The sequence below is a fragment of the Uloborus diversus genome, chromosome 1, assembly GCF_026930045.1.
Source record: "Uloborus diversus isolate 005 chromosome 1, Udiv.v.3.1, whole genome shotgun sequence".
Lineage (NCBI taxonomy): Eukaryota > Metazoa > Arthropoda > Arachnida > Araneae > Uloboridae > Uloborus > Uloborus diversus.
This window is the reverse complement of record NC_072731.1, coordinates 152,615,256-152,629,420: the sequence shown is the minus strand read 5'-3', so window position 1 is coordinate 152,629,420 and position 14,165 is coordinate 152,615,256. Positions and strand designations below refer to the sequence as shown.

Genomic DNA, 14,165 nt, shown 5'->3' with positions numbered 1-14,165 from the left:
ATATTAAACTAAGTATATGTATATGTCTGTGTGCATAAAAATAGTTTTAAAACATAAAATGATTAAAATTATTCTGAAAAATATGGTGTTTTAATCAATATTTGTAATAGTTTCAAAATTTACTTAGATTTACATTAAAATAAATACTTTGATTGTATACCCGATTATTAGGATCACATGTTTCACCATCGACAATAAAACATTCAATATTTCTGCTTGGTGATTTTTTGGACTGATTTTAGAGAGCTGTTTTATTTAATACCATTGACAGTAAAAATTGCATTTTTAAATGAAAGTATTTAAGGCAGTACTAAGTAAGAACATTGAAATATGTGATTTTTGCCCATCAAGTTATCACTAGTTATACTTTTACTTAGGATAGGATAATCAGAAGGAAAGTTAATTCCAAAATGACACCTTGGCATAATAAATGTTTTGAACCACTGTTTTACCATAAAAACACTAATATTGATATGTTTAAAACAAATTGTATGATTGTTCAATATTTTCCCAATGATTATGAGATCTCATTGAAACAGAATTACTTTTAATTGATTAAACACAGTAGGTACCGCTTAGGGGGTATTCTAGTCTAGAGGCCTAATTTTAAGGTGATTTTACAAGCGTAATAGAAAAAAAAAGCATCTTATTTCACTATCCATTTTTATCAGATTTTCATCAGTATAAAAATGCATAGTGGTTGAAAAAAAATTTCAAAATTATAGTTGGAGGAGGAAAGTGGGGGGACTCTAAAAAAAAGGGGGGGGGGTCTCCTTTTTGATGTGATTCCAATTCTCCAGGTGATCTGAAACATAAAGTCAAGGCTAATTTTTATCAAACAAGGATGTAGAATTGTCTGGACATAGCGGATTTGAAAATATTTTTTTTTTCACAAAATGGCGTCTTATTGAGAAAAAAAAAGTTCCTTTATTGGCTCCTTTTTTGAACTTTGGTAATTTTTTTTTAAGTAATACAAATCGAAATTTCAAAAACCCCTACGTGGGGACAATTTTGATAGTACTAAGAAAGTCTGTACCAAATTTCAAGTAAATTGGTGTATTAAAACTTGAGATATTTTGTCAACCGTATCGAAAAAACTAGTTTTTTTCAAAAATGCTTTTAAATTTTGCAGTCTCATTTCAGCAAAAGAGTTGATTTCAACAAAATTAACTGTAACTCCAAAAACAATTTGAATTTCCACAAATCTTCTTAGAAACTTATTCTTAAAAGTTTAAACTCTGGAAATATAAAGGGGGAAAAAATTCGATTTTTTTTCTTTTTCTTTTTTTTGAATTTCTAGACTAGAATACCCCTTTAATGTGATTACTTTAAGACAAATACACTTTGATAACAAAAATGATTGGTAGCAATAACCAAAAAGAATTCAGGACACAACAACATAATTTTTTTTTTTAATTTAGAAGCATTCATTTTTACAACTGAAAATTAAAATAGCCATGAGTCAACTAAATGGAGACTTAAATTATAAATTACTAACTTAGCAAAAGGGAAAAGCAATTTTTTCCATCGATTAAACAATCTGGCCGATTCTACAGTCTTCTTTGCCCTTTTTTTCAGGAAGATCTTCTGTTTTTCACTGCATTAACGGACGGTTTACTTGCATGTCCTTTTCCCTGACATTGGTAAATTAGTTTCAGAGCAAATTCAACTTTCCATCTTTTCCAGAACAGTTTCACTTGTTGTTTAAACTTTTATTTAGCTTCAGTTCCTTTTTAATCTCGTCCCGATTTTTTAGTAATTTACGAAATAATGGCTGAGAGTTTTTCAGCTGTGCTGCAGCATTTCTTCGATTCTTCATGGTTAAATTGTCAAAGCGCTTTAAAATGTCAATTTTTTTCTTTGACAATTAAATTATTTCTACATTGCTAACGTTTTTGATCATTTAAAGTGAAGTTTTTAATGTAATTGGACAGGAAGAAAAATTCTTATGCTTTACTGATAAGAAGAGAACTTGATTCACCAGAAGCTACATTAATTCCCTCTTAGTGGGAGAAGCTCACCACCAGCAACATGTCCAACGAATTTTTGCATGAAATTTAATGTTTGCATGTGCAAACAAAAGGCAACTTAAGGAGAGTCTGTGGTCACCAAGAACAAACTTCCTGTTGTTACTCTTCTAGAGAAAGATTGCATTGCTATTTGAAACCACAAAATGCCACACAGAAAGTTAGTCTTGTCAGGATTTGTCTTTGTATTTGAGGAACAAAAAAGGGGAAAAGATTGAAAGTTTATGAAAAAGTGATAACAATAGATGAAGACTGATTACAACATATAACATTTTTAACATTTGTCAATGTACAAATATTCTAGGCAGGGCTGTGGAGTCGGAGTCATTGAAAAACGTACCGACTCCGACTCGGGGAATATTTTTTATATCTAATTTTCACCGATTCTCCTTATAATTTTTGAAAAAGCTGACTACAAATTGGTTTGATACATATATAAAGACTTACGCATAGGAAAATAACTTCCATTAGCAACTAACTGGCTTCTTTATTTATCGAACTTTCATTTTAGTGTAATAGCCACTTCCACCGACCTGCTAGTTTGATTGTTTTTTTAACTTCCTTTAACAAATAGCAACTTTCAGAAAATGGTTTTGTTGCATAACATTTACAGTAATCACTTTCAAGTAAAAATAATAAAATATTTTTTACAGTTTAATAGTAAAAGGAATGTATCCCTTGAGCAAGTCGAGATAGTTAGCTCGGGAAGAAATTTGTGAGGGTGTTCAATAAATTCAAATAAGTGTTGGCGCAAAAACGCAAATCCAAAGGATAAAAAAAAAATATATCTGTTTTTTAAATTTAAAGAATATTTCTATAAGCTTGGTTCTCACTGAAATGTATGAAATAAAATAAGTATAAGATTTCTTGGTTGCAACACTCAATAATTGCAGTTAATCTTAAAATCTTCATAATAAGAATAATTCTAAAGCACCCAATAAAATCAAAATTAAAAACTGAGCAAAGAAGAAATATAGGTATAGTCAAAAAAAAAAAAAAAAAACTATTCGTACAAAGCTGTATACCGTCGCATTTTGCTCAAGACGAACATGTACCTGGCCTCTCTTCGTAATATAGTGCCTTAATTACGCATAAATTTTATTGGTGAAATATAATTTAAGATTTATTGGGGAAATGTTTCAGAATTAATGCCTTTATACATTTTACAAATTTTGAAATTAACTTGGTGTGCCACCCACCAGATGGGTGTCACTCAAGGCGGACATCTCTCTCTCAAGAAAGGTTTTTTGACTAAGCAAAAAAAAAAAAGCTTTTTTTTCCTCTCAAGTTAATCGTGTGCCTTCAAAAATTAAAATCACGAAATTTGATCAACAACTATTTGTTAAACAACAAAGGGGAGCATATTTTAATTTTTAAAAAAATGGGATTTTTAAGTTATCTCACTTTTAAAATTGTAGTTATTGGAAAATTTGATTTTTAAATTGAATTTCTAATGTCGTATGCATCTTAGGTTTACAATAAAATACAACACGAAAACTTCATAAAAAATAATTAATATTTCAATTTCTGTTTAGAGTCCCCCCCCCCCTCCCTCAAGGAGGGAAATTGAAAAAAATAAAATTAAATAAATAAAATAAGCCAGAGTCCGAGTCGGTGATTTTCCTTCTGAGTCCGCAGCTCTGATTCTGGGTCTTCGTGATTCTAATGTATATACATACAGTACAACCTCGATATCTCAAATCTCTCGGGACGGGAGGAAATTTCGAGATATCGAGTTTTCGAGTTATCAAGGTTTTTAAAAAATTACACTTGTAACTCTCACATTTACACACACATATGCTATATGCATTTATATATGTACTATGGGACCACTTCGAATTATGATCAATAAAGTAATCTTCAATATTTCAGCAGATTTGAAATTTTCTAATTGTTGAAAGTGCACAGGATGAGGTTTTGAAATGAACAACAATTTCAACTTGGTTTTTTCACCCAAAAATTTAAAAATTCTAATTTTATCTTTAACTGTAACCTCACATTCAAAAAGTTCTCAGCAGCCATTTTGTAGGAGTTAAAAAAGCTGAATGATGAAAATAAGGAACGCATTTTCCGTTTTCGCTTGAAAACTGATGGACAAAAAATCGAACCTCTTTCCTCAAAGTGGACAACATGTTCCGAGAGAAATGCACAAAGATTCTAAATTCTGGGGAAAACACTGCACCCCCTTCATGCCAATACTCCCCTATTATCTTGCCCCAATCCCCCTATTCACAAAATTTCCAAGAAAAGGGATGAAAAACGCTAAGCAATTATCTCTGGAACTGGTTTTACTAAAAAAATTGCCAAAGCAAAACAATTGAAACTTGCTTCCGTGCAAAAATTTCAACATATCAAGGGTTTCGAAAAATAAATTTTGAGATAACTATGGAAAATACAAAGAGGTTTTTATAGAAAATGCTGGGGAAAATTTCTGTTACGAGACATCAAGGGTTTCGAGATAAGGAGGTTCGAGATATCAAGGTTTGACTGTATATATTTATAGAACGGCACCAGTAACAGACAGTTTAAGGACCCTTAGTTTCCCTTAGACAAGTTTGGATTAAAATAATAAGAATTTTAGGAGGGTTAAACTGATGTTGCTTTGGCCAATGAATATGGTGCAGTCATCTAGTGTTATCAGAGTGAATTTCTTGAGTCAGTATGTATTTACAAGGCAGTAGTGGAAGGTTATGAATAGCTACCTCGAAGTTAGCTGGTGTTTCATGCTGCAGCTTGCTGTTTACGTTAAGAAGGTGAGATTTTTCAATCATCATTTTGCACTGTAAAATGTTAACATGAGTGCCTGCTGGAGGTATTTTTAATGTTTGAACTATGCTCTTTTAAGTTTTCTCATCGCTTTCCATGTACGATCACTTCTAATGTGAGTTTTATCTATGTCTGTTACTCATCCCCAGAAAACTCGCTTCTCTAGTAACAGACACCCATGTCTGTTATTGGTCCTTGAAACCTTTTTCTTTTTTATCTTTTTTTTCGCTCCAGATGAGGTTATTCATTGATTTGATTGTGCCCACATGTTCTATATTGAAAATCGAACAACGTGACTAGTGTCAAACAGGGTGTCTGTTACTGGTCCAAAAGGGTGTCTGTTACTCATGCCATATTTTTTGGAACCTCAGAATAGTGAATAAATCTCTTTTTTCCAGTTCAGGATGCCCCCCCCCCCCCTCCCAGGAAATTCTCTTACAGTGAAGAACAGATACAAACTGCCTTATTGGATGTTAATAGTAATGGTATGAGTGATGCCGCTTCAGAAAGAAAAAAAAGAGCACAAGTTACACTTTTGAACAACGTGAAAGGGGTTTAACCTAGCATAAGAAGGATAGGTCCAGACCTAGTGCTTTCAAAGGATGAGGGGGAAATACTCTTACTCTGGATAGTCTCATCATCTAAAGGAGGCTTTCCGATATTAAAAGAAGAATTTTTAGACAGTGTGCAGCTGCTCTTAAAGGAATTGGGGATTAATAATTTTTTTACTGATGGAAGATCTGGGAAATCATGGTACAATGGTTTTCCTTAACAGAACCCTTCAGTTGCTCACAGGATCAGTGAAAACCTCACATTCTACCGTTCAAAAGTAATTACAGAAAGCCTAGACACCGTTTACGACTATTTAAAAGCCAACAATCATCTTGGCACTTTAAAAAATCCAAATTGAATTTTTAATTGCGACGAAACTGCCTTTTTTTCTCAACCCAAAGGTATCTCGAGTGCTTGCAATGAAAGGTGACAAAAATGTATACCGAGTTGTGAACAATGGTGAAAAAGAATGTGTCACAGTTGTATTCACTGCAAACGCTGATGGGCATCTTCTACCACCAACAGTGATCCATAAATACGTAAGAATCCCAAATAGCATTAAGTACATGGTTGGGGATTAGAAAAGTCAGATTCAGGGTGGATGACAAGCAAGACGTAGTTTGAATTTTTGGTCAATGTGTTTCAGCCATGGTTAAAAACTCAAAAGCTGAATTCAGTTGAGCAACCATGAATTGCTTCTTGTTTTTCATTTGACATTTAAATGACGTTCCTATGGTTTTATTTTCCCCCGCCTTCCTCTGCAGCACCATCCTCGCCCGGCCCCTCCCGATGCTGCTCCTCTAGCGAAAACCGTCTCCAGGTTGTGTCCATATCTACACACACACACACTCATACATACACACACAAATGCCTACACACATGAATTCCTACACACTGTTGCATACATATTCACACAAACGCCTACATACACACAACCATGCGCATACATACATGTCTACACAAACACACATGCCTACATACACACAAACACACGCCTACATACACACAAGCACACGACTACACAAAGACACACACACTTACATACATACTCACACACGCTCGTGATTGTGAAAAACATAACTTAAATTTAAAATGATAAAAATTCAATTTTTTTTTGCGACGAAAATTTTCTAGTTGGGTAGGTATTCGATTATTGTTCAATTGAATTTGTACTAGAAACAAAGAACATTTTCAAATTTTTAAGAGAAAAATGGAATTTTGTCTATTACTCATCCTGTCTGTTACCAGGATGGCGACAGGAACTGTGAAAAAAAGTTCCTTGACTTTTCCCTGATTTCCATGATTGAGTTCACCAAATTTCCCTGATTACCAATGACAATATGTTACAATGTTTATGACAATAGGTTACCAATGATAATGATTTCATTTCTTTGCTCCACTTAAAATCCATTGTATGTTTGAATAAAATGCAGTATTTTAAACGTTTTAAGTTGTGCAAAGTTCTTGAACTAAAGATACATTTTTAAAAAATGCTACTTTTTTAATAAAATGGTTAAAAAAATCCATATTAAGTCAATTTTTTTTTGGGGGGGGGGGCTACAGAACAGTATATTAAATTTTTCTACACCGAACGATTATAGAAAATTAAAAAAATACTTTACTTCCAGAAACTGCTTAGCATAAGAATTTTAAGAAACTATTAAAATCACTCTTAAAAACATATGTGTATTTATTTATCACAGAACTAAAAAATAATTGAAATTATTTTTCACTAAATTTTCAAACAGTATAATAATTGTTGCAAGAATAACAAGTAATAGTGAAAGAATAGATGTAATGTAGTTATTCTTATGTAACTAATTGACATATTTATGCAACACAGATGAAACCATTTGACATCCATTCATAGGGAGTTTTTCTCTAATCAAGAACATAGGTTTTAATGAATGAATATGGCATTTTAACAGTAAAAAAATAAAGATAGTAACTTATGTACACAAGTTAACTCTATTTCAAATGATTTCAGTGTGTAACGAAAAAAAAGCTTACTTTGCTTTTGTAACAAACAACTTTGAAATGCAAGGGGAAAAAAAGCAATTAGTTAATTTGAAAATATATAAAAGAGGAGTACAACTTGGTCATAAAATAAAAGAATCATTTAAGTCTGAAGAAAAGAAAACCTTTATAATCTGCGGATACAACAAATAGTATAACGGCAAAAAACAAAGTTTTTTTATTGAAAGTTCAATTTTAGCATGTAAATTAAAAATGTGAAGAAGTAATAACTTTTAAGCTTTTGTCAGTATTAATTCAAAAACCAAAGATTTATTCTTGAAATCATGATTACAGTACGCTAATTATTTCGAGACAATGGAATAAAGGCAAAGGAGCTAAGGCATTTTAATGAAGGCTTCCTCTTTGCCTGTATTGTTGTTTTATTTTACATAACATTGAAAGCATGAAAGGAAATTTCAAGCTAGGTAAAATAAACAACCTAACAGACAGGGTTGGTAAAAAATCGTTTTTTTTTTTGGTTTAAACCAGGTTTTTTCAGTTTAAACCGGTTTTTTTTGGTTTAAATACTAGTACCTGGACGACCGAGCCTCGCTCGGCTTTAAAAGAATTATTTTTTGTCAACTCGTGTTTTTTTAAGGTTCAACACTTTTCTAAATATACTTGAAAAGCTTCACGTTAACGAAATATTAAGCACTCGACCTTCTTATAACACTAAAGTACCAAACAAAGAAGATTCTGAATGTAATTAAATCAACATTTTGCTTTAAACTATCTGTTACATTTGTTTCCACTATACAATTTTCTTGTCAGTAATTTTGATCTTAGTTTTGCTATGGTGAAATCGATTTTTAACCGAATACTTCCTTTCATACTATGATGCATTTCAAGATTTTATCCCAATCGAGATTTTCTTTTTGAATAAGTACTTTTAGTTTTTATGCCAGAAAATGCTACATACAGAATGATATCCATCAAAACTGATGGTCCACAAACCATTCCAACAAATGATAACAACTGACTTAACAAAACATAAACAATCTCAAGACATACGCTTCTTCGAAATAAAATTTAGATGCGTGATTTAAAAAACATGTTAAACTATTCGAAATGTAAAAAGAAAATAAATAAATAAAATAAAATAGGATGGTCAAGCAATAGTTTCACTTAAAAAAGAAAAAAGCCTTACAACGACTTACATAATGCTTTTGAATTTGTTTTCAGCCAAGTGTATTTGAAATTAGCCAAAGTGGCCAATATCAGCCAAGCCTGGCAACCCTAAGCAAGATTTAAATTTTAAAGCGAGAAGAGACAAATTTTCATTGTTATGGTTGCAAATCGTCTGCCTGATGCGTCAATTCACAGTTTACTTCAAGGCTTAACTCAATTTGACTTTATATTAAAAAACTTTTTTGTAAAAAATCGCATTTTTACAGAAAAAACACTGATGTAGATGAACTTAGAATGCAAAACTACAATTAAATCCAAAATTTCATCCAAATCGTTAAAGCCGTTTCCGAGATAAGAAATATATATATACCCACAAGAATTGCTCGTTTAAAGATATAAGATTTGCGAGAAAAACAATTTTTGGAAGGTAATTAAGGTTCCATGTAATTAACAGTTATTCAGTAGTCACATTATACATAATTTCTTGATTAATTAAAGAGATAAGAACAAAATCTTGTAACTAAATTAAATAATTAAAATAGCTTTCTGCAGGGAAATATTGATTGAAATGTTTGACTTGATTAACATATTAGTATGCATGTATATATAGACCTTTTATGATACGAAATACTTCAAGAAGTGGTTGTGATGCGGGTTAAGATAAAACATAATGAAGATCCAAGAAAATTTTTTTATAAAACCAACATAATATGAATAATTATAGATTAAAGGTAAAAGTTATATTTTTAAGCATAATCTTTTCAAAAGAACAATTTTCATATTTTTTCTTTCTGATCTTACATAACGCTGATTTTTATATACACAATGTCGCAAATATTGAAGTAAAGAAAAATGTACAACAGTACATGATTGAACAGTCAAAAAATCGATTGCTGTTGTACTGAAAAAGTTTTAAAAAAACGTGCTGCTCTATATTCGACTCCCTTCTTACTTTGGAAAGACTTGGAAAAGATATTGACTATCGCTAAAACAAAGAACCAAATCAAAAATACAAAAATTGGTGTAACATGGCCTTAATTACAGCTTATTTACTGGCATACATGTTGCATCCAGCATTGAAGTTTAAAAAATATTAAATGCAAACTCTTTAGAACAAATAAATGTGTAGCAAATTCTATTTCAAGAAATTTTTTTTGCCAAAAATATTATATCTTCTGCAACAGTGACTGTGGTGGAAAAGCCAGGAAAAAGAATTTGAAAAATGCAATGCACCCGTCTTTAAAAGTCTTCAACATTACTAAAACCAGCTTCAGAAAAGTGCAGTGCATATATTTTCGTCATTTAGATATCCTTCATAACTCAAAAATTGATTAGGCTCTGGAAAAGCTTCAAAACTTGCTTTTTGTTTAAAGTACGAAATAACATAAAAATAATATTAATTTATAACGTAAAAGTTGCTATGTATTTATGCATATGTTATTGTGGTGTAAAGTTGATTTTATGTAATTGTAAAAAGATTTATACACATATTTCTGAAATGAGTTGAATACATTACATATACAGGGTGTCCGAAAAGTCTTTGACACATAACAATGGTATTTTAGGTTAAATGTGTCAAGGACTTTTCGGACACCCTGTATATTTATTTATAAATGTAATTTTACAGTTTTTGTTTGTAACAGATTAAAAATATTTTGCTTTAAACCAAAAGAACCGTTGTTTTCTCCAACAGTCTTTAGAAAAAATTCATTTAGTTGAAAGCCTTGAAAAAAAAGACTAGCTTTGAAGCTTTTCCAATCCTAATTTGTTTTTTATTCAATATGTGTGGGGAAATCAATGTAAACCTGCAAAATTGATTTTTTTTTGGCTTTAAAAAAAAAAACATTTTTTTAAAAAACCGCAAGGTTTTTTAAAAAAAACAATTGGTTTAAACCATGGTTTAAACCAAACAACCCTGCTAACAGACACAGAAGCAATCTTAGGAATTTCATCTTGTGGTTAATAAGTTAGATTCGATACCTTGATGTTGAGGAAAAAAGATGCACAAATATGCGGCAATGTATAATCGCACCTCATTAATTTTACCTTTTTTTTTTTGGAACAGATAATTGGCGGAAAACGTGTAGGGAATTAGAATACTTAATTTTGTAAAGCAAAAAAAAAAATTTTTTTTCTTCATAAAATCAATTTGCCCTTTTTTGTTATTTTTTTGAAATTCCCTGACTTTTCCCTGATTAATAAAGTTCCTTGACTTTTCCCTGATCTGTCGCCACCCTGGTTACTCATCCTTTTAGCCTGTCTGTTACTGGGTATCATCGGATTTTTTGGTGTCTGTTACTGGGGTTCAGAGTTTTCTTCGAAATTTAGCAAATAAAAATAGAATTGATTAATGCAGAGAATCCAGAAGCAGCCAAACGTTAGATGAGATGTTGTTGCATGGTAGAAAAATAGTTTTCTAATTCCAATTAAAGGGTCAGAAAATTGAGTTAACCTAAGAGTGATGTCTTAAACATGTCTGTTACTGGTGCCGTTACCATATATATATATATATATATATATTAATTAACCATGATCACATTAAGTGGCATTTGCTGTAACACTAATATAAATTGTTTCAAAGCTGTAAAGATTATTTTTTAAAGCAATAAGAAGTATTCAAACATACATTAATATGTATTTAAAAATAATAATAAAGAAAGAAAAAACACGACTGTTCAAAGAAAGAAATTAAGTGGAAATTCTGACCTTGGATGGATAGAAGTAGCCAATGTCACTGTATTAATTCCTTTGCTGTTACTACTTGAAGAACCTTTAACTTTTGTTTGTACTGTAAGTGCTTTTGCTATACAAGCAAGAAACACGTCTAATATTCCTGTGCAATGAACATCATAAGTGTTTTCATCTTGCTTGTTTTCTTTGTTTGCTTCAGAAATGATGCTAAAATCTGTGGGTGGTAAAGCATTTACTCCAAGTATCAAAGCTAGTGTCGGAGGGCTAACCTCTGGAAGTACTCTCCTCAAAAGGGATGTAACCTAGAAAATAAGAAATAAATATACATGAAATTTTTTTTTTTACAAAATGTTGTTCTAAACATGATACAGAATGATTATACGTATTTTGCTGTACTTATTATGAACGTACTTAGCATAAGGATTGACAAACTGTTTTGAAATGAGTAGCAATTTTGACTTTCTTTTGCCATTTATAAACTGCAACGTTCTTATTTTATCTTCAAGCACATACAATTTAAGCTTTTTATTACATTTTGCAGGTGTTAAAAACACAGAATAATAAGGAAAACTTCTACTGTTCTCACTTGGAAACTGGTCCGCTACAAAAATTCGACTCCCTGTCCTTTAAGTACGGGCATGTGTTCTGACGAAAAGCATGAAGAATCTAACCTCTGGGGAAAACACTGAGATAAAAAATACTACAACATTCCTCTGATACAAACATTCCTTTATTATCTTGCCACAAATCCCTCTACTTTTAGGGAAAAGGGGAGAAAAACTACAAGCAGATGTTTGCGGAACTGGATCTACTGCAAAAAATGATAAGGAAAAAGGGCAATTGAAACATTCTTCTGTGCTAAAATTTCGATTTATCAATGGTTTCGAAAAATAAATTTCGAGGTATTATAGAAAACACATAACAGTTTGATGTAAAAGGAAAAGGAAAAATATTTTAGAGACATCAAGGTTTTCAAGATAAGCCAGTTTGAGATAACAAGGTTTGACTGAACATGATTTCAGTTTATTGAGTCCTTTAAATGGTGAACCAGATTGTGCATTGAAACACTTGAATGCAATTGTATTTTCTAAGAAGTCTATGAGTGAATATGTCTCAATGGATTGTGGTGGCCATGCCTATCATTGGGAATTCTTTATAAAAACCAAGATTGGGCTCACAAAACTTGGATCCCAACATCTTGTAACAAATAATGCTAAAAATATATTCACTTTTGCTACTACTGTAGCTGATTTTTAATCTTGGCAACGATAAAGTAAAAAAAAAAAAACATTAAACACTGAATTAAATCTCTGTAATTACTGTCAATTCGCGATAACTCGAATCTAAAGGGACTGACAAAAAACTTCGACTTACCGGTAGTTTCGGTTTTTGACATTTTAATATTAAAAACCATCAAATATTTTAATTAATATGTACATATAATAGACAAAATTACAGAACTAAAAAAATTTTAAGTGCAATATGCAGTTTAAACAAAAATATGGGGAGAAAAAAAATCAAATGCATGGTTTTGATTTCAATACTGCTGGACCACTTGAATAGAGCTGATTCGACTTTAGGAAAGGTGCACATCTTAATTCTTTTCAAATTTGGATTCATGGATTCTACTGCTTTAGAAGTTTCAATTTTTCTTTTAACATCATTGAAAGAGTACTAGCTTAGACATCTTTAACAGTAAAGAAAACTCACTCTGTCTGTTAGGAACTTATCAGCAAATAATCGAACTAAAGAATGAAGGGGAACACATCTTAACTAGGTCAGCCTTTGAATAAAGGTACAATCAGTTGACTTGACAACTTGACAGCTTATAAGCAATTTCGTAGTCCAGCACATGTCTAAGTGTAAACAGTATTGTACAACAAAAGAAAATAAGCTAACTCATTTCTGCACGTGTAACTCCTTTATCGCACATTGTCTCAACAGGTGCTCCTCTTGCTTTAGAGGTGCATTGTGCAGGAATTGCAAGTGAAGGTGAATTAATTTTTCTCTCGTAGTCACTTGTTTCTTCTTTTTTTTTTTTTTTTTTTTGTTCTTTAGAAATAAATTTTGAGTCATCTTGAAAAAAAACTTCAAGTTAAAGGAAGTTAACTTCAAGATATTGAGAATAATTACACAGAATTAAAGACAAAAGGGTTGAGACTTGATAAAAACTTCGAGTTTTAGTAATATTTAAGTTATCTGACTTCGAGTTATCGTGAATTGACTGTATTTCTTTTCAAGAATTTCGTTAAAAAATGGTGTGAAAATCTTCTGCTGCTTCGAGAAAAAAAGGAATTAATAAAAGGTGTATCAATGTTTGATACAACTGTACAGATAGTACCAGGGCCGGATTTAGGGGAGGGCAGGAGGGGCTATTGCTCCAGGGCCTTCACAACAAAGGGGCCCTCACAATAAAAAATTTTTTACAAAATATCTTAACTTTCACTGGTCGAAAATATCGGATATATACATATATATCATAAATTTGGATATATATCAAAGTATCGGATATTTTCAAAAATATGATGATCTTTTCGAACCCTGATTAGGGGCCTCCACTCCTTCGTTGCCTTGGGGCCTTCACACTTCCAAATCCGGCACTGGATAATACTAAAAAGTAACATTCAGGGCTAGAGCGAGATTTTTTTCCCCTTCCCAATGCAACCTTTTAACATGGTCAGAGCAAGTACATGAAATTAACCTCCATTCTTGATTGCTTAGTCAAAAAATGTTTTATCTTGAAAATATCAAATAAAAATATTTTCTTTTCTCAATAAAACCAAAAATCCAAGAATTTTAAACAACATATCCCAAGAAACCAAGATCTCTGTTGAAGTTGAGAACCCAAGATCTTGGGCGAAAACCCCTAACTCAGGCAGCACCAGTGGTGACCATTTGAAAATGTATGATTTTGTGTGTGCGTGTGTGAGGAGGGTGGTGAGCAGTATTTTGTTTATAGCTTAAGAGACCAACCATGTAGTATTT

General features: G+C 31.6%; 1 protein-coding gene across 1 annotated transcript in view; it reads right to left on the bottom strand.

The window, feature by feature from the left end:
• LOC129232959 (E3 ubiquitin-protein ligase MYCBP2-like) overlaps window positions 1-14,165 on the bottom strand; it is a 284,810-nt gene that overhangs the window by 41,181 nt on the left and 229,464 nt on the right. Inside the window, exon 67 of the mRNA XM_054867051.1 lies at window positions 11,196-11,482. Within this exon, the coding sequence (XP_054723026.1) occupies window positions 11,196-11,482 (287 nt within the window). The remainder of the gene's footprint in view (window positions 1-11,195; window positions 11,483-14,165) is intronic.